The following is a 19746-nucleotide window of genomic DNA, read 5'->3' as shown; positions in this document are numbered from 1 at the left end:
TAAAGCTAGCCGGGTGGCGGGACGCAGCCCTCTGCTCCTTCTACAATATCTCATTGTTTTCTACCTGAGATAGATATGACTAAAGTAATTTATACCACTACAAAATCTGAAAATAATACAGATTATAAAACTAATTATTGCAGCAACTATATATTTAAATTTGATACATAAAAAAATCTTTCTATACCAAAATCTTCACTAACAAATTAAAGATAAGGGAAATTTGATATAAAATGTGAAAAATACACATGCAACAAAACTATATTGCTCATTGTGTGTAAGACTCCTATAAAACAGTGAGAGAAAATCAATCCGATAGCAAGATATGGGCAAATGACATGGAATGCAACTCTAAGATTGGAACAAAAATAAGATGGAGGTCAATGTAAGTTTTTTACAAACAGTGCAGCATTAATAAAAACTAAAAGGAAGTCAGTCACAATGTCCTCTTGCCATTAGCCTATGATTTTTTATACTCATAATAAATTCTCAAAAGCTTAGAGAAAAAGTGAATAAGCAGCTATTATTTAATGAATATAGAGTTTAAATTTAGCAAGATGAAAATGTTCTAGAACTCTACAGCCTAACATTTAGTATTTTAATAAATCAAGTTACATTTTGATAGAGGACTCTCATTGGTTAATAAAGAAAATGCGTTGGGTTTTTGATAGGGCAGGATTTAGATAGGTGGAATAGACAGAACAGAATGCTGGGAAGAAGGGCAGTAAGTCAGACACCATGCCTCTCCCCTCTGAGACAGTCACCATGAAGCCAGCCACCAGGTCAGACATGCTAAATCTTTCCCGGCAAGCCACCACCTCGTGGTGCTACACACATTATTAGAAATGGGTTAATCAAGATGTGAGAATTAGCCAGTAAGAGGCTAGAGCTAATGGGCCAAGCAGTGTTTAAATGAATACAATTTGTGTGTTGTTATTTCGGGTGTAAAGCTAGCCGTGTGGGATCTGGGCGGGATGAAAAGCAGGCCTGCTCGCCTCACCATCACTACAACATTTCATTTGTATTTTAATAAATAAAGCTTGAAGACCAGAGAATAAAACAGCCACACTGGTCAGTCTTACAGACCAGGCAGTGGTAACACACACCTTTAATCCCAACAGACACACTAGTTTGCCATAGACACCAGGTGGTGCATGCCTTTAATCCCAGCCCTGGAGAGGAATATCAAATGGGAGAACACAGCTCAGAGAAAAAAATCTCATTTTGAGATTCCTGGAGGCAGGATTGCTATTTCAGACTGAGACAGAGGTAAGAGCTAGTGGCTGTCTGCTTTGCTTTTCTGATCTTTCAGGTTGAACCCCAATTTCTCTGAGTTTTTATTAATTGTGCTTCAGTGAATATATTTAATACCACAGTATCTGTATATTTTTTAAAGGACACTAAGGTTTGTTACATTTTTATCAAAATTTATTTTCTTTAAATTTTTATATTTTTAAATGTTTTTAATTAAATCTAATTAAATAAGTTTAATTAATAAATGTATTTTTAAACAATTTATTAGTTAAAATAGAATTACCTCATTTTTCCCACTCCCTTTCCTCCCTTTAGCCATTCCCAGAAACCCTCCCTCAGATTAAAAAAAAAAGTTAAAATAGCCCTTTAAACAAACTAACGTCCATAATAGAAACATCTATAATTAGTAGGAGGAACATCGTATCACTGCCTTGGAGATATGCTACTAACAGCACTTTTATCTTTTATACAATAATTTTCTTTCTGGCTATTTTAATAGTTATCTCCTGATCTTTAGTGTTTTGTGTAGCAATAAAAGTCTTTTGACTTCAGATAATCAAAAAGTATAGTTTTTAGTATCTAGGAATCCAAATCTACTTTCTTTCTAGAAAATTTTTAGGCATTACCTTTACAAATACTGCTTTGTCTTAATAATCTCTAATCTCTTCTCTGAGATGCTAATGTTTCCCTCATGAAAATCTGTTACATTTTCACATTAAACCTTTCACATATCTACACATAACAAAGAACATATACAAACCCATAGTCAACATCCTTATAAATGGAGGAAAAACACAAAGCATTTCCACCAAGATGAGGAACAAAATAAGCGGATCACTGTTTCTACTAATCAACAAGATATCTGAAACCTTACATAGATAGAGCAGTAAGACAACTGAAGGAGATCGAGAGGATATAAACAAGAAAGGAAAAAGTCAGAAGATAATGATTTTATATATAAAAGGTTCCACCAAAAAATTTCTACAGCTGATACACATTTTCAGCAAAGTAGAAGGATGTGACAATAATATACAAAAATCAGTAACTTTTTTAAACACCAGTAATAACCATACTTCAAAAGAAATTAAGAAAACAAACCCATTCACAATAGCCACTATACCCCAAAACCAAATATAAAAGCTGGGAATAAACATCCAAAAAAATGAATTATCTCAACAACAAAAATATTAAGATGCTAAAGAAAAAACTGCGGAAGACACTAGATGATGGAAAGACTTTTGATATTCATGTATCAGAAGAATAAATAACATGAAAATGGCCATTCTACCAAAAACAATCTATGGATTCAATGCAATCTCAACAAAAATTTCACAGGGACATTCTCCACAGACATAGGAAAAATGATCTCAAATTAATACAGAATGCCCCCCTGCTCCAAGTCAGTTCCTTCTCCCAGCCCGTCTCTATCCCCCATGGAATTCTTCCTCATGGTGCAGACCCAGGGTCCCCATGGTTCTTCAGTAACTCCTTCAGTCCATAATCAAAAAAGTCTCCTACTGTCCCTAGCCTAGCTTTCTGGATTGTGGAGGGACTCCAAGCTAAATACACAAAGATTTAAGACTAGGATCCATATAAGAGAATGAACTTGCATTACTTGTCTTTCTGGGTCTTAATTACCTTGACAAGTATAATATTTCTAGTTCTACTCATTTACCTGAAAATTTCATTTTTCTTTATAGCTGAATAAAATTCCATTATGTGTATGCATCATATGCCATTTAAATCTCTATTTCAACAAACGAATAAGCTGTGGTGCAGCTTTGTAATCCAACCACTCAGAAGGTAAGGCAGGAAACTGCAAGCTGGTGGCTAATTCTGGCTATACACTGAGGTCTAAGTCATGCTGCATAGTGAGGCGTTGTCTTGACCAAAACAAACAAAAAACAAAACCCTCCCCTAAAACAAATCAACCTACCACTGACCACCCATGTATTATATAGTTAATAAATATCTATTAACATAGTAATCAAAATAGCAAAAATTAACATTAGCATAATTAAATATCTATTAATAGAGGAATAAAAATAGCAACAATGCTTATTGATGCTGACAATATGGGGGAATATGGAGACCCATACAACATAACTGTGAATATTAAAAGGAACTTTCAGTCTATGAATCAATTTCGATTCAGTAATCTCAGTTCTTTAAAAAATTCCAATGATTTTCTTTATTGTGTATTCATATGTATGGGTAGACTTGTTGAAATGTGGAGAGCAGAACATAACTCTAAGAGTTGCTTTTCTCCTTCTGCCATGTAAAGCCCCTGGGATAAATTAGGGTAGAACTTGTGTTGTCAGATATGACAGCAAATGGCTTAACCTGCTGAGCTATCTTGCCAGTCCAGCAATCCTACTTGTTCTTTCATCTAACAAAATTTTTAAAATTATATCTGTGTCTGGGGTTGGGTGTGTATATGTACACATGAATGCTGTGCCTACTAGAGGCCAAAAGAAGGTACCAAATCCCTGGATCTGGAATTTTAGATTGTCATAAACTAAGTCCTATGTGGATGCTGAAAAACTTATCTTAGGTCCTCCGAAAGAACAGGAGGGGCTCTTAATCTCTGGACCATTTCTCTAGCTCTAAATCTCTCTTCTTATTGTCTTTATGTTTCCATGGTGCTGTGAAGCATGCTAGGTAACAACTTACAAAACAATCTAAACGTTTGCTAATTGATAAGTAGTTACGCATAATTGGTATGTCCTAACTAAAGAATTTTGTAAACAATAAATTAACTGTTGCTGAGAGAAAATTTAGATTTTAATGACTATACTCATATATGTAAGAAGTTAAAGTCAACTAATATAAATAAAGTATAATATTTTGGATTAGAATAGAAATTTAATGGGATTTTTGTATGGAGGAAGGAAACAATTCTGAAACATGAACAGTTTTTCTTATATATGTTTTAACTTTATTTTTAAAACACAATTTCATACATCATTTGGGTAAACTTCTGAGCTGAAAAAACTTATTTTTCCTTATATCATATTTTTATAAATGTTGAATTTCTGATTATTCATGAGAAGTCAGCTCTTAAGAAATTTGAGAGGGTGCAGACATGAAGCAGAGGCAAAGTGAAACTTAGCTAAGAATCTGCATCCAAGGACTGTGCAGGAAATCCCATGGCACAGAGTAGCGAGGGTCCAGATAGCGGAAAAAAACCATAGAACCTTCACCTGGCATTGGATGGAGAAAATGACAGAGCCCCACATAGGAGCACTGGACTGAGCTCCCAAGGTCCTGATGAGGAGCAAAAGGAGGGAGATCAGGAGCAAGGAAGTCAGGACAGTGAGGAGTGCGTTTACCCATTGAGACGGTGGGACAGATCTAACAGGAGACCACCAAGTCCAGTTGGAATGGGACTGAAGGAACAGGGGACCAAACCGGACTCTCTGAATGTGGCTGACGGTGGAAAGGGACTGAGAAACCAAGGACAACGGCAATGAACATGAACTCTACAGCATGGACGGGCTCACTGTGAGCCTTGTCAGTTTGGTTGCTCACCTTCCTGGACTTAGGGGGAGCTGGGAGGACCATGGACTTAACATAATGAAGGGAACCCTGATGGCTCTTTGTCTTGGAGAGGGAGGGAGTGGGGGTATGGGTGGAAGGGAGGGGAGGGAATGGGGAGGAGGAGGGGAGGAGATGGAAATCTTTAATAAAAAAATGAGAAAAAAATATAAAAAGAAAGTAAAATAATAATAAAAAGAATAAGCTACTTAGAGAAGGGAAAAAAAAAATTCTGAACACGACTTAAAGAGGAACACCTCTCAGCTTCACAGTAACAACACAGGAGAAGACTATCTCTTAAATCTCTTTTGGAACAATGAAAATGATGAAGAAACTAGCACAAAGTACTTGGGATTTATCTCTCATTCACTGCTACCACCAAATATAAAAAGCGGAAGGTACAACCAGTTATGTTACAAAGCAGAGCTCTGTTTATACACCCAAAAACGTAAACTAGTCCAAACAAATTTTTACTCCCAGTACTGTTAAATGTATTTTTCTTAGTGAAACAAATCTTGAAACCAATTCTGTACCATCTTATCGATGCTGTATTTGATAAAGTCATATGCTTACCTCCAAAGCACATCATACACAGGATCAAGACACACACCGAATCCTTGCAGATCTTCTTGTTCAGAGTCATTAAAAGTTTTACAACTTCCATCCACTTTATTGATCAGAAGACACTTAAATGGTGGAGGTTCTGATATAGAAGCAGGTACCAAGCCTTATAAAAACACATTTAAATATATTTTACTTTGCATTACCTTTATATATTTCCCCAAGCCCACAAGGGAAGCACTATTATCAATATTTTAACATGCAGAAGCTGATATATACCTAAATGGTTTAAGTGGAATCTTTTTTTACATGGCAGAATTAAGACAACACCTCTGACTATCTAAATTTACAATTAATGATAGTTAAGTATTATCCTCTAAACCTTTATTGTGTAATTACTTGTTGTGTCATGGGCATAGGTTTAAGTGTGATAATCATAATCACCCATAAAATTCATTTCAATAATTACAGAAAAAGAATTAATGTAGAAAATCACTCAGGACAATATAAATTTGACCCCTTTAAAACAAGGCTCACATTTCTGCTGTTGACTATCAGCTTATCAATATGCTGCTTTTTAAATTTCCCAATTACCTCATTTTTCTATTACCAGAAATATAAAAGGTACAGAACTATCTCATTATAAAAACAAACTATTTACCTATTATGTGTTTGCTAGCAAAAATTTCTGATGTTGCAAGTACATGAGAATTTATAAGTGCTTCATCAATTCGTAAGAAAGTCTGGTCTCCACTTGCACCTATCCAAGTGGCCTTCCGTCCGTATTTTGATCCAATATTAGGCATGGGAGCTGGCTTTGCATTCCAATATGGTACATCCAAAATGGGTCGTCCCAGTTGTCCTTTCTAAAAATTAAATAAATCATATCATACAAAATTGTTGAAGAAGTACTATGCAGGTTCTTTCAAGTTAAAATAACTGTGTGTAAAAGTAGCTTTATGAAATCTTATTTTTTATAGACTTTTAATTTTTTTAATAAATAAATATGAAATTTGGACTTAACATTTTCAAAGTAATAGAGTAATTTCTATTATTCCTAGATAATCTTTAACAATGAATAATATATATGTTTGAAATAAGTTGAAATATTTTCTATATAAGCAATGTTCTTAAAATGCTCTGTATTCACCTACATCTAAACGAAAGGTATCTTATATATATAACGTCTAAAAAAGTACTGTTAAAATGATTCACTTAAAACAATCACTTTGGCATTTGAAGGTAACAGTATAAAAGAAAGTCACGCAAGCTCACACTGAGAGAATATTTTACAATAAGATAAAAGCTTAAATAAAGGAACTGAGAGTAAATTTAGAAAACTGTTCCATATAATTCTTATATAAAGTTCTAGTTAGTCATTTTATTTATGTTTTAAACAATAGGAATATACAATAAGGTGTGTGTTTAAAACAATATAGCTCACTTCAAAAGGATAGCTGCCTATAGGTAGTTGGTTAGCTAAAGAAATGTATTTCAAAAGTAGGGAGTTTCTCACTACTAAGACAGTACCTGAAAAAATAAAAGACCACTGACAGCAGATAATCAATCCATATGGCTCAGGAGCCATCTCTCACATAACTCTCCTTTCATAAACCCCTGAAGAGAAGAAATACTACCTCATGGTCCCAGAAATATTTAATGCAACCTTACCAATGAGAAGAAGCAACAAGCCATGGACAGAAAACCAACACCTTAGGAATGAGGGAACACAGACTGCTGCAAACACTCACTCAATTATCAGGTTCCTAAGAATACTTCTACTCCTTCAACATCACAACCAGAAAACAACACACAGACTAAATTATAGAAGCAACTAAGCCTCAATCCCTAGAAGAGAACCTAGCAAGGGACAAGACGAAGTTACACAATAAAAGTAAGAGAACCTAGCGAAGGAGAAGGAGAAGTTAGTTACACAATAAAGAAGTAAGTAGCCAAATAGCTCGTGTTTATCCTTGTTCAAATGTCTATTTTTTTAACAAGGAAAAAAAGAGTACAAAAGGGTGAACAATGGAAAAAGCACACAATATTCAAATATATTCTGCTCTGTGAAAAAAAGAAAGTCACACGGAATATTAAAATAAGCATGTATTCCTTTACCACCACCCAAAACATCTGAATAAAGTAAAAAATATAGAGGCTTAAACAATTCCACAGGGATTGAAAAGTCAGCCATCCTTAAAGTCAAGTCTGCGACTAGAATTTCTTAGTCTAAAAAGCCATAACTGATTTCACATTTCCCACCAGAAGACAAAGAACCAGCACACAAAGCAAGCAAATGAGTACATGACTTAAACCTTTAACCATGTTAAGATTCTGTACAAGTCATTACATGTAACCAGAGGAAGAAACCAAATTCCCAGAGTTCTCTTCCACATGTCTAGCAAGTCTAAAGGTATGGGAGGCACAAAAGAGGAGGCCAAAAAGGAGAAATGTACAGAGAGGACACAGAAAAAGTACGAATTCCTCCAACAGACAAAACCAAACCTTTTGTAGCAAACTGGCAATAGGTCAGAACTTGACAGTTCATAGTACCAACCACAGGTAGGGACTTGAAACTGAGCAGACCCTTCCTCAGCTATCAGACCAGTGCTGCTTAAAAGGATCAACAGCACCTTCTGTTGTCAGAGCTCTGGAAAAAGCTGCTTTTGTACACAGCTTGTGAGAAAATAGACTGTTAGCATGCACAAGCCTACCAGGGCATTAACTTTTGACTCAGAATCTTCATTTCTTAGAATTTATACGATACACATCTACTAATATTATTAAGGAATTAAAATGTAAAGCACTTACGTGTATAAGCACAAAACACTGAAAAGCTAGAGTATAGACACACCATGAGGTAAGCATACGCTGCATGACAGGTGTCTGAGGAATTCTACACTGTGTCAACAGACAAGGCACAGACAGAGATGTGCAAAATCCTAGGACACAAGCAGATCCAAATCCACACAGGTAAAACGAATATGATAAAACTGATCTTCTACACATACCATTACAGCAACAAGCAACCATGGTCAGAATACACAATAAATATCCTGAGATAATTTAAATTCCTGCCAAAGATTTTTTTTAATTACTACAAAGGCTATAAAAAAAGGTAAGACCCGCATGAACTGAGATGGTTAATATTATCAATTTGACAGGATCTAGAATCGATTAGAAGACAAACCATGGGCACTTCTGTGAGCACAGTTTCTGCACTGGGTCATTTGAGATGTGAAGACCCTTCCTATTTGGAGTAGCAACATTCCATGAGCTGAGATTACATAGGAGTGAAAAGTCAAAGTGAAAGCCAGGCATAGTGGCATGTGCCTTCACTCTCAGCACTCAGCAAGTAGAGGCTGGGACAAGTCAATCTCTGTGAGCTGATGGCCAGCCTGGTCTACATAAAGAGCTCAGGCTAGTAAGGGCTTTACTATATCCTATAATATCCTATATCAAAATAAAGAAGAAAAAGAGGAGGAAAAAGATGAGGGAGAGGAAAAGGAAAGAGAGCAAAAAAATAAGATGAAGGTTAACACTATATGACCATGGCCTCCTTTAACAGAAAAACCACACCCTTCATAGCAAAGCAGTAAATGTGTCAGGACCTGACAGCTCACAGCACCAAACCTCTGCCAACCTGCCCTGTGGAAAATAGACTCCAAACCATTTACACTTTATTCCTCAAAAAACAAGGCAGATGGCTTCTGAGGAACAATATTCAAAGTTGTCCTTTAACCTTTACATGTTTCCTGGCATACACACCTCACAATGCATGTCCCCGTACAAGCACACAAAGAACACAGGCACAATTAAAAAGATGTAAACTGTTTAGGTCAGAAGAGTCACCCACATCATACAGTATACACTTACTAATAGTCTTAGAAAGATTTTCTTGATATCCACTACATCAAACTATTAAAAAAAACCCTCACAGCATTCTCATTTTTTTTCTAAGTTTTGGCAGAGGCAAAGAGGGAAACAGACAAACAAAAACAGAGAGGACAAAGAAAAGTAATTTTGCACTTGATCTTAGGCAAAAGGAAAAGCAGCCATAAGAAAGTATAGTTTTAAAATAATTTAAAATCTAAGCTTTCAAAATATTCTAAAATAGAAATAGTTCTTCATGTTAAGGAAAATTATTGTGTTATAAATTAGATGAGAAATGTCCTTTCAAATGACAGAATCAGCTCCACTGATTGTTTAAAAGCTTTTGATTTGCAATAAACATGTCCAATTCTAACACAGTTGCTAAATTCAATAAATTCTAATGCGGAACTAGAGATGAAAATTATGTGAAAGTGTGTTATTCAGGCTTTGTATGTGTTGGATAGGCAAGAAATATGCATATGCAATTATCTTAATATGAGAATTTTACTGGAATCAGAAAAAATAACTAATGTAGCAAATTATAAGGCAATTGTATAATACAATATTATTAATGCTCGAAAGATTCCTTACAGAAAAACTTCCAAATGTGAAGACCTGTCCATCCATTAAAAGGATTGCCGTGTGGTTGCTGCCGGCAGTGACTTGTGTGCTAGGGCCTGGCAAGGCTTGAACAAGTGTGGGGCATCCCCTAGGTTTAAAAAAAAAAATAAGTCAATTTCTTATAAGATTCAACTGAAATATAAAACAATGAATAAACAGTAAAATAAGGAATTGAAATTGTCAAGGCACTACTAGGAGCATTCAGTAATCATTTGTTTAGGTGTTATACACCTGCCTCCATGCTAGATACCAGGTAAATGGACAATGACTTTAAGGAGATAAACAAAAAGATTCTTGAAATGTACTGCACTAATCATGAACACATCATTAAAACTTTTCATATATTGGTGCTGACTTTAACAGGAGAAATCTGCTAAGACTATGCACTGGCTTAGCACCTAAGCATGTGGTTCTGCAACAGAAATTCAATCAAGGAACTAGATAAAATAATTTTATAATCTGTTAAAATTTTTAGCAAGATGATATATCTTGATGTCAGTGCCATAGTTAAGCACTCAGAACATGCATACTATACTGAGCAGTCAGTATGTAGCTACCAGTTCAGTATCTAGAGCTAGACAGCCCAGGATGGTCCTACTCCATTCATGAGGAAAGACCAGGATAGATAAACTCATTCAGTGTTTCAGTTTTCTCCTTACAATATAGAGAATAGTAAAAAACTGTATCTGTCCCATGTGATCCCTAGAAATAATCAAGAAGTGTCTGGATCCATGCCTGGGACATAGTAAACACATAATAAATGATGTTTTAGGAAAATGATAGCCTAGTATCCTTACCTACTTTTATAAACTACATTATTAACAATTTTTAGTAACTGTCATCTGTAATTGGAAAAATATTACAGAAGAAAGACACAAAAAAGGAAGCTTTTTTGAGAGCAAATTATACTTCAAAATTATGTAAAATTTTTCCACTAAAATTCGATAGAATACAACTGAAAATGATTTGGAAGAGAGCAAGACTATCAACTAGGAATAGAAGTTAGAGTGATAATAAAATTATAAACTAGGAACAATGAGGTATGAAAAGATGATTATATCTGACGGTTATACATGATTTTAATTTCAGATATAATTTTAATTTTTCAGATATTCAGCTGTTACCTTTAACAGAAGAAATGCGCTGACCTTGTGAATTCAATGGCATGTGAAATCTTAACAGGAATTCAATAAAGCAAATAGATGTAGTAACTGATTTTATAATCTTCAGTCATGGGAAATGATCAAGTATGGGGAAAGGAAACAACAGAGAAGATGGTAGAAGCATTCACTTCTATTTAGAAAAGGAATGAATCTGTGTAGCTTGTTACAGAGCAGGATGAAGAGGTTTTTGCTATTCTGGATATGAAGAGGAACAGAAGAAAGAAATCTTGGGAAATGAGAGTGAGAATTCTTGAAAGAGAATTTCAAGAAAGACCAATAATGTGCATGCCAATGCTCTAGGAAGGCAGGGAGCCGCCAGGGCGGACAGGAGCAAGCAAAGCACTGCAACAGACATGCAGTTTAAGCATACCAGTAGCAAAAGAAAAAACCAAGAAGAACCACGGCTAAAAACAAAAAGGCAGTTGAAGAGCAGGTTTTATTCCATTTAAGATAAAAGATCTGAGGAAGTGTGAAAGCATTAATATAAACAGACTTAAGAGGTCAGAAGGGAGATAGGAAACAGAATTGCACAGATTCTAAAAAAAAGAAAAATACCTAGGCAGAAGGCTCCAAGGAATGATGAAAGTATACCTCTCTCACTTATAGCATAAAGAAATGAGTGGGGGACGATGAGAGTAGAAAGCAGAGTTATATGGTTTGTGGGAGGAAGAACTGCCCATCTTACAATTTTATTTTCGTGATGTTTATGTAGATCCTGTGCTGGGAAAAGGTCTGGTGAACAGAACAATTCAAAATCAGATCATTTGCTCAGTTGGTGGTTATGGGAACAGATAAATGCCTAGATTAGAATGAAAAGAACTGATTTTTGGGATAAATCAATAGGATTTCTAGGAAGACCACAACTGACCTCCAGGAGACCTGAAAAAAACTTTAGCTTGTAAACAAACAAGCTTTCAGTTTACCTGTAATACACTGCAGAAATTTTATAATTTTTTTTCCTGACAGGAATGTCTATCAGCAAGTTCTCAAAATGTTTTAAAAAAAAAACAAATAATAACAAAGTCATGCAAAAGCAGAATTATGCTCACTGTAGAGAGACACAAGCTGAATCTGAAATGAGGTCCATCTATATGAACATGGTGATTTAATTCTTTATGGGTCCTTAAACACAGCTATGAAAAATATAGGCAGATTCGTACATTTACGTAGCACACTGGTAAGAGTGAAAAGATGAAATAATTTCTAAACTGTGTAAGAAATAAAGTGAAAAGGAAAAAAGACTAAAGAGTAGAGGGCTGTAGGAAATACAGCACTGATAAACTCAAGTCCTCTGTATGTGTGTGTATACACATATGTAATGGAATATATGTATTTATGTATAGTATATACACTCATAAAGTAGTGAAATATTTAAAAAAAATTTAAAAATGGAATTTTTATAAAAACATATTTCATATATAAAGAAAAACAGAGAGAAATATATTTGTAGATCTATATATTTATTTTACTACTTTATGAGTGTCAAGATAAAATTAGCATATAGGACCATTACACTATATTGAAGTTGCTTATTTTCATAATAAAACTGGGTATTAAAAAACACTGTGAGTTACACTAAATTTTCAATAAATGAAACACAGCTATTAGACATAGGTAGGCAATAAAAGTACAGTACAGAAAAGTCATGTGATGTAGGAGTGTTTCTATCTATCTGTTGTTTCACTGGTTAATTAATAAAGAAACTGCTTGGCCTGATAGGTTAGAACATAGGTGGGTGGAGTAGACAGAACAGGATGCTGGGAGAGAGGCAGACGCCTCGGGCAATCGCCATGCCTCTCCTCTCTGGGCAGTCGCCATGGAGCCAGCCACCAGGTCAGACATGCTGCATCTTCCCCAGTAAGACACCACTTCATGGTGCTACATAGATGATTAGAAATGGGTTAATCAAGATGTGAGAATTAGACAATAAGAGGCTGGAACTAATGGGCCAGGCAGTGTTTAAATGAATCCAGTTTGTGTGTTGTTATTTCGGGACATAAGCTAGCCAGGCGGCCTGCTGCTCATCATCTACAGTCATGCCTCAAAATAAATAAATAAATAAATAAATAAATAAATAAATGATAAAGTAGAATAAATAAATGAAGCATGTATTTTGTTTGCTTGCTGTTTGTTTTTCAACTAGAGAATTCAGTAATATGGATGGGAAGATCAGTCAAAGGGTAAGGGATTCTCAATTCTGAGGACAGTAAACTTGGGCAATAAATTATTGCCACTTCAGAGGTTTGCACTGTGAATTAATGTCCTCATGGACGTATCAGTTCAAATCAAACAAAAACTAAAGGAAGAGGTCCTAGAACTGTTACAGTTTATAGTAATATATATAAAATGCTACCACTGAGTTCTAAAGTAAGTGCACTGTCAGATCTGACATCGTTCAAGATGTCTCCAAAGGTTAATTGTAGGTCTCTGAAACGTTCTTTGAACTTTTCCCATGATACTCATGGGTTCATTTACTAAATTACTGGAAAAGCAGGGGAAGAACAGAAAATAAAAATTTCACCTGTATATGTGTATGTGTCCATTCCATGCCTTTATGTGTTACATAGATTCTGCAACCTTAGACAGGAACTGAAAACTAAGGCTCAGATACATTACAATCACATACATCATTTGCAGGAAGTGATGAGGCAAGGATGTGAACCTTTTCTATATACTTTCAGACACTATGATCAAATAGTGTATTAGGGTAGAAGGACAAGAAAAGATAAAACTCAGAAATATTACCTTATTTTCAATGTACCAGAACTATATAGTTCTGAAGATCTGTCTTTAAGTTTACAGCAAATGGTAAATTAATTTGAAATTCAGAAACTTAGAAGCACAATGAACAAAACAAATTTAAAATTTTTAAATCTCATTAGACCAATTTCAGGATGAATGAGTAGAAGCCTTATAAACCTTTGGACATCCGTTTTCCAAAAGCACCAAGAGCCCGGCGGTGGTGGCGCACGCCTTTAATCCCAGCACTCGGGAGGCAGAGGCAGGCGGATCTCTGTGAGTTCGAGACCAGCCTGGTCTACAAGAGCTAGTTCCAGGACAGGCTCCAAAGCCACAGAGAAACCCTGTCTCGAAAAACCAAAAAAAAAAAAAAAGCACCAAGAGTGGGATTAGTTCAGTGGAAAACAATTGAGGCAAGAGGATCAGCTTTGACTCTAGCATGGGCTACTGCTTAAAAGAGTTAAAATATTAAAGGGCATTAATAGTAATGTTTAGCATTTATTGAATACTTGTTGCAGGCTAGGTTCCATAAGTATATGACCTACATCATCTCTGAATTCTCAAACATACATCTGAGGGAGGTACATTTTATACTTAATAAAGGAAAAACCTGAAGCATAAGGCTAAGAAACTTGACAAAGAATAGTTACCAAATGCTAAAAAGAAAAAATCAAGACCCAAGCTGGAAGCTGAAAAATGACACAGTTAAGGGAATATCAATAATATCGCCTCTATATTTTATCATTATATACACTATAATATTTTCCTTATATTTGTCAACATATTTTAATATGTGCTATGAATAATGTTCACTTGGTTAATAGAAACATTTAAAAATACATCCAACCATATAAACCAAACATCTATACATTATTTGCTTTTGTGGTAATCAATACATATTCTGTAGAGGCTTTGTTACTTGTGGGATTATACCTCCAAATAAGTGATGAACTCTTTTCCAAATTTAATTAACATCTTGTAAATCACAGATAGCTCTAGGTCACAAGAAGGCTGATAAAGATATAAGTGGTCTGGATGAATTTAGAATCCACTAGGTTATGATAAAGGCAGACTATGCAGTGTCACAGAGATTAGCTCTGCCAAAGTCACATGTGTAAGTGTAAGCACACACACACACACACGCACGCACACACACACAGACAAAAAGGGGAAAAGAAAGGGATATGAGAAAAAAGATCACACTATAGAAAAATAAAGCTAGTCAGTACCTGGAATTGACATCCCCATGTCCCAGCTGGCCATGCTGCCCATATCCAAATGTATAGACGTCTCCATTTTCCATTAAAACCACTGAAACCAAAAGTTTAATAGTTTTATTATATGTATTTTATATTTTTATTGCAATAATGAAAGCAATATAATTTTCACTGTTAAATGTATAGTCATTAAAAATAAATAAAAAAATTAGATGAATGTGTGATAGAAAGGCAGCAAAGAATATAGGGAGGGATAACTTACATGACAAGCTTTGAAAAAGCCATGTGGAAACCTATTAAAGTAGAAGCTTCTTAAAATATACACATATAGAAAGAGTTTAAATCAAGTTATGTTATGGTGGAGGGACAATATCACAACTAGACAACACATGCTGGCAATAATAATAATAATAATTAATAATAATAATTAATAATAATGATGATGATGATGATAATAATAATAATAATAATAATAATAATAATAATAAATAAAAACAAATAGAAACAACCCAATGCTAGGAATGGGTCATTTCTTTTTTAGCTGTTGTCCATTGTGGTCTCACAGAGTCCCTCTAAACATCTTAAGCTATTGAAAATTCTCTTTGTTCATCTCTAAAAATTGATGGCAAAACCCTACTGCATACTTGCACATACTACATACCTGAACCATAAAAAATTGAAAAGTCAAGCAAGAATGATTCTTAGGCTTCACCCTCTTGGTTAGCTTTAACAGTGATATATGCACACTACCGACAGAGAAAGTAAACATCACTGTTACCTAATTTAGAACCATCTGAGCTACAGCAATGACCATCTTGGCAAAATAATCCTCCTGGAACAATAATGGCATGATTGTTTTTGAAGTAACCAACCACTTTGGGATTATATTTAAGACGCACTTCATGAAATAGAAACCACACCTGACACCCTTAACAGGGCCAGAGGAGACTCTACTATTATTACTGTGCTAAATGGACATAATTTATTTAGCAAAATAAATCTGAATGACTTATCGTGGATAAGGGCATCTCTCAACTCCCACCAGAGAAGCTTCTTTTGGTAGTAGATGGCAGTTAGCAAAAAGGACCATAACTGGCCAACCTGCAGAGAATAAACGACTTCAAAGTTTTCAACCCTAAATGGGAGATCAATACACTACCCTTCCATACAAGGCTAAGGAATCTTCATGGAACAAGGGGTAGAAAGATTGTAAAAGCCAGAGATGATAGATGACTACAAGGAAATAGCATTTCCTAGACACAAAAGGGCAGGTATATTTAAGGACTTTCAGTGATTGTGACAGTATGACCAAGATCCATACAAGGCCACGACAGATAAAATCTCAACATGGAGCAGGGGAGGTGGGTATGAAGTCCCATCACAAGCGCATGAGCTTTTGGAATTTGAGAGCTACTATGAGAGGGAAAGGCATTTTATTTAAGGATGTAAAGCTTAGTAGGTAAACTACACTTCAGAGCAGGTCTTTGGGCAATACAAACTTGACTTAATGGGTTAAAAAAGAGAAAGAGAGCAAAAAAAGGCTGGGTGGGTATGGAGGTAAGCAGAGATCTGGGAAGAACTGGGGGGCGGGGAAAGTGAATGTGATCAAAATACATTATATAAAATTCTCAAAAAAGAAAAATATTAATTTAAAAATAGGTAAGAAAGGTGTAGCAGTGCACACCTTGACTCCCAGTCTTTGGAAAGTAAAGACAAAGGGATCTCTGTGAATCTGAGTCCAGCTGCATCTATACAGTAATTCTAGGCCAGCCAGGAGTACACAATAAGATCTTGTATCAAAAAATAACCAATATAAAAATTAGGCAAGAGTAGATTGCATAATTCTACATTTATTAAAAAATTAATAAAATTTTATTTATGAAGAGTATTTTATAGGTCATAAAATTCATGTTTATCATTATACACACTTTAAAACTCTGACAAATACCATTAGATAACATTAGCATTTAGTGATACATGTTGGTTTATCGTCATAATTGGTAAGCACATATAAAATTCTGTTCTCTAATATCTAGAAGGTTAGAGGCAAGGAGGTAGGGCAGTCTCTAAACGACTATAAACAGCAACAAAACAACAGAAACTAAGATTTGTGAATGTCTTATCAAGTGAGAAAACACAGATTCATTTTTAATAGTGTAACTTAAGCTATTTAAATGGAATGCCAATAATTTACTAAAATATATTTGATTTTAACAATATATATTTCTACTTTAGCACTAATAAAACATGGGGTAATATTATAAGAGACAGGGATTTTAGAATTGAATGGCACTTCAGGAATTACTTCATCTCCAGTAACTTCTTGAACTGAATTAGAAAGTTTATCAGCAGATGAACTAGAAGTCAGATATGGTGACAAGTTCAGTGCTCTTTCATCATGCTACAGTTTTTAAGAGATTCTGCAATTATAAAAACTATCAACTTGAGAGATACTGTGCCTTGACATGCAGGCAACAACTCATAATTTATCAATTAGAAGCAAGGTATGCACAATTGTAAAAATGAAGTTATACCCCAAAGTTTCAGCTGCTACCTGAATGGTGAAATCCACAGCTGACTTGCACTGCTCGGAGCTCACAGTCAAACCTCACGGAGCCTGGAGGATAGGTTGTGATTTTGCTTGCATCCTTTTCCCCTCTATCTCCACTTCCATCTGAAAACGTTATAATTAATGATTAAACCATTATTCAGATTCATAATAAATTTTTAAATACTTTACTATGGATGAAAAAAGAAAACATGTTAAAAGGAATAAGCAAGAAGACCCTATCATTGTTAGAAGTGATAGATCAAGAAGCTACCTGCAAAGAAGACAGTCTGAACAAATATATATATATATACACATCTATGCATATACAATATATATACACATAAATGTATATATATGTGTGTATTCCAGTTATAAATACTATTAAACAAATAAAAATAAAAATAGGATTTAGGTATGGATAAAACCTAGTCAGCTAATTAGCTGTGTAATGAAAATGCATAATTAAGTAACAGAAATAAAAACTGAATGTGAAATTTAAATTTGATATGGAAAAATTTAGTTTGCATAAAAATAACAACATGCAAAGTCATTTAACAATGATTTCACTTAGTGATACTGTTAGTACTCGCTATTTACAAAATTCTAGTAGACTCCCAAATGACAGGTTTCTCATCCAGCTCTCAGAAAGGCTCTTGCCTTTCTGTCTACTAGGACAGCAGAACTCTACTAAACTTAAAAAACTGTATAAAGACCAAATATTTTTATTGAAGATGTGTAGTTCAATGGCCTATTCCCATTCATCTCCCTCTCTTTCCTTCCCTCCGTATTCTAGTCTGTGGCTTTCTTCCTGGCCCCACTAGCTGTAGCCCACCAAATCTTCTATCTTTATTCTTTCCCTAATGTTTGCCTCTCAACTTGCTTTAGGCTTCTTTCAACCACTGTTCTCTACATATGATTTAGAAATGTATGATATTCTAACCAAGGCATTCACACTCTAGAATATTAAAATTTGAAGATGGTAATATGTTAATCAGACTGACAGCTTGCTTTTTGAAACAAATATGACCTTTATATCAATACTCAAATTCCTTTCACACAGTACGAATGAACATCTGGAAGGAATTTCCACAGGGCACCTGGGCTAAAGCACTCCACTGTAGCATGGGAACAATAAAAAAGTATATACAACATGCAGACACACATTTTAAATACTAAATATCCAATTATTTAGTTTTAATTTCATTCACTCTGATATACTTTCATTAATATTTAGTTAACACAAACTTGATCTAAAGTGTAACCTTCTTTGTAAGACAATGGCCTTCATCTTAAAACCTTTGAATATTTTCTAACAACCTTTAAATACTTACTAACACTAGGGAGTAAAACCTCACTAATTCGGAATAGCATAAAATGGGTAGGCCCATGTGACTTACTGAAGAAGTATTAATATCAGGATATTTAAGTTAAAGCTCGGTTTTGTTATCTTCAAGCAATATAGATTACAGATTAAATACTACAATGAAGAAATTATGCTCCCCTACATCAGACTTCAAAATAGGTCAACGTTACATTAAAATGTAGCATAAACATGAAAGTCCTTTAACATACAAGAATTAACTGCTGGACCCAGAGGTTGAAGGCACGTTGAAGGAATCCTTCATTTCTTGAGCCCTTGGTTTGAAAAGCTAGTGATTTTAGACAGGTTTCCCCTTAAAAGTATGACCCTGAAAATTCAGAGGAAGAAATTACTTTGAATTTTTTATTAAAAAAAATCACAAAACTACACCGGAATTAGTGAGAGGTTTTACTATAACAGGATAAAAAATAATACCTCTTTTGCTAAGTTTTCTAATGTGGGTTTGTCTATTAAACCAAAGAAAAAAAACAAATTAAATAAAAAGTCCTAACACTTTCAGTCCGGATGAAATGTATCCCCCATTTAAAGGCTTCTCTCTCATCTGGGAAGATGGTGGAATACATTCATGACCTCAGGAAAAAAAATAAGACTATGTTTTCCAAAGTTTACTTAATCAGACACTAGATGGGAAGAAGTTCTAGAACTTCCTCATAACTGGTAAATATATAAAATTATTAAAAGAGTGATTTATAAATCACAATAGTTATTTTCACATTTTATCAGACTTAATTAACACTTTAAATATTAGTCTACTTTATATGAATGTATTTGTCTACTTAGAAACTTTTACCTTGATTTAAGCTTTTTCTCCTCCTATGAATTAGAGGCTAATATGGATACAAATCCCAC

General features: G+C 34.6%; 1 protein-coding gene across 14 annotated transcripts in view; it reads right to left on the bottom strand.

The window, feature by feature from the left end:
- Positions 1–19746, bottom strand: part of Mycbp2 (MYC binding protein 2) — a 233109-nt gene that overhangs the window by 132275 nt on the left and 81088 nt on the right. For all 14 annotated transcript variants that reach the window (XR_005283020.1, XM_038310598.1, XM_038310599.1 and 11 more), the window contains 5 exons: positions 17520–17639; positions 14978–15059; positions 9817–9934; positions 6014–6218; positions 5365–5518 (listed from right to left, as the gene is read on the bottom strand). Coding sequence is in view for 13 of the 14 variants with exons in the window: in XM_038310598.1 (XP_038166526.1) it covers positions 5365–5518; positions 6014–6218; positions 9817–9934; positions 14978–15059; positions 17520–17639 (679 nt within the window). In the remaining variant the exon portion in view is untranslated. The remainder of the gene's footprint in view (positions 1–5364; positions 5519–6013; positions 6219–9816; positions 9935–14977; positions 15060–17519; positions 17640–19746) is intronic.

Source organism: Arvicola amphibius, chromosome 13 (genome assembly GCF_903992535.2).
Source record: "Arvicola amphibius chromosome 13, mArvAmp1.2, whole genome shotgun sequence".
Taxonomy (NCBI): domain Eukaryota; kingdom Metazoa; phylum Chordata; class Mammalia; order Rodentia; family Cricetidae; genus Arvicola; species Arvicola amphibius.
The sequence above is the reverse complement of the archived record's forward strand: the minus strand, read 5'-3'. Positions and strand labels throughout refer to the sequence as shown.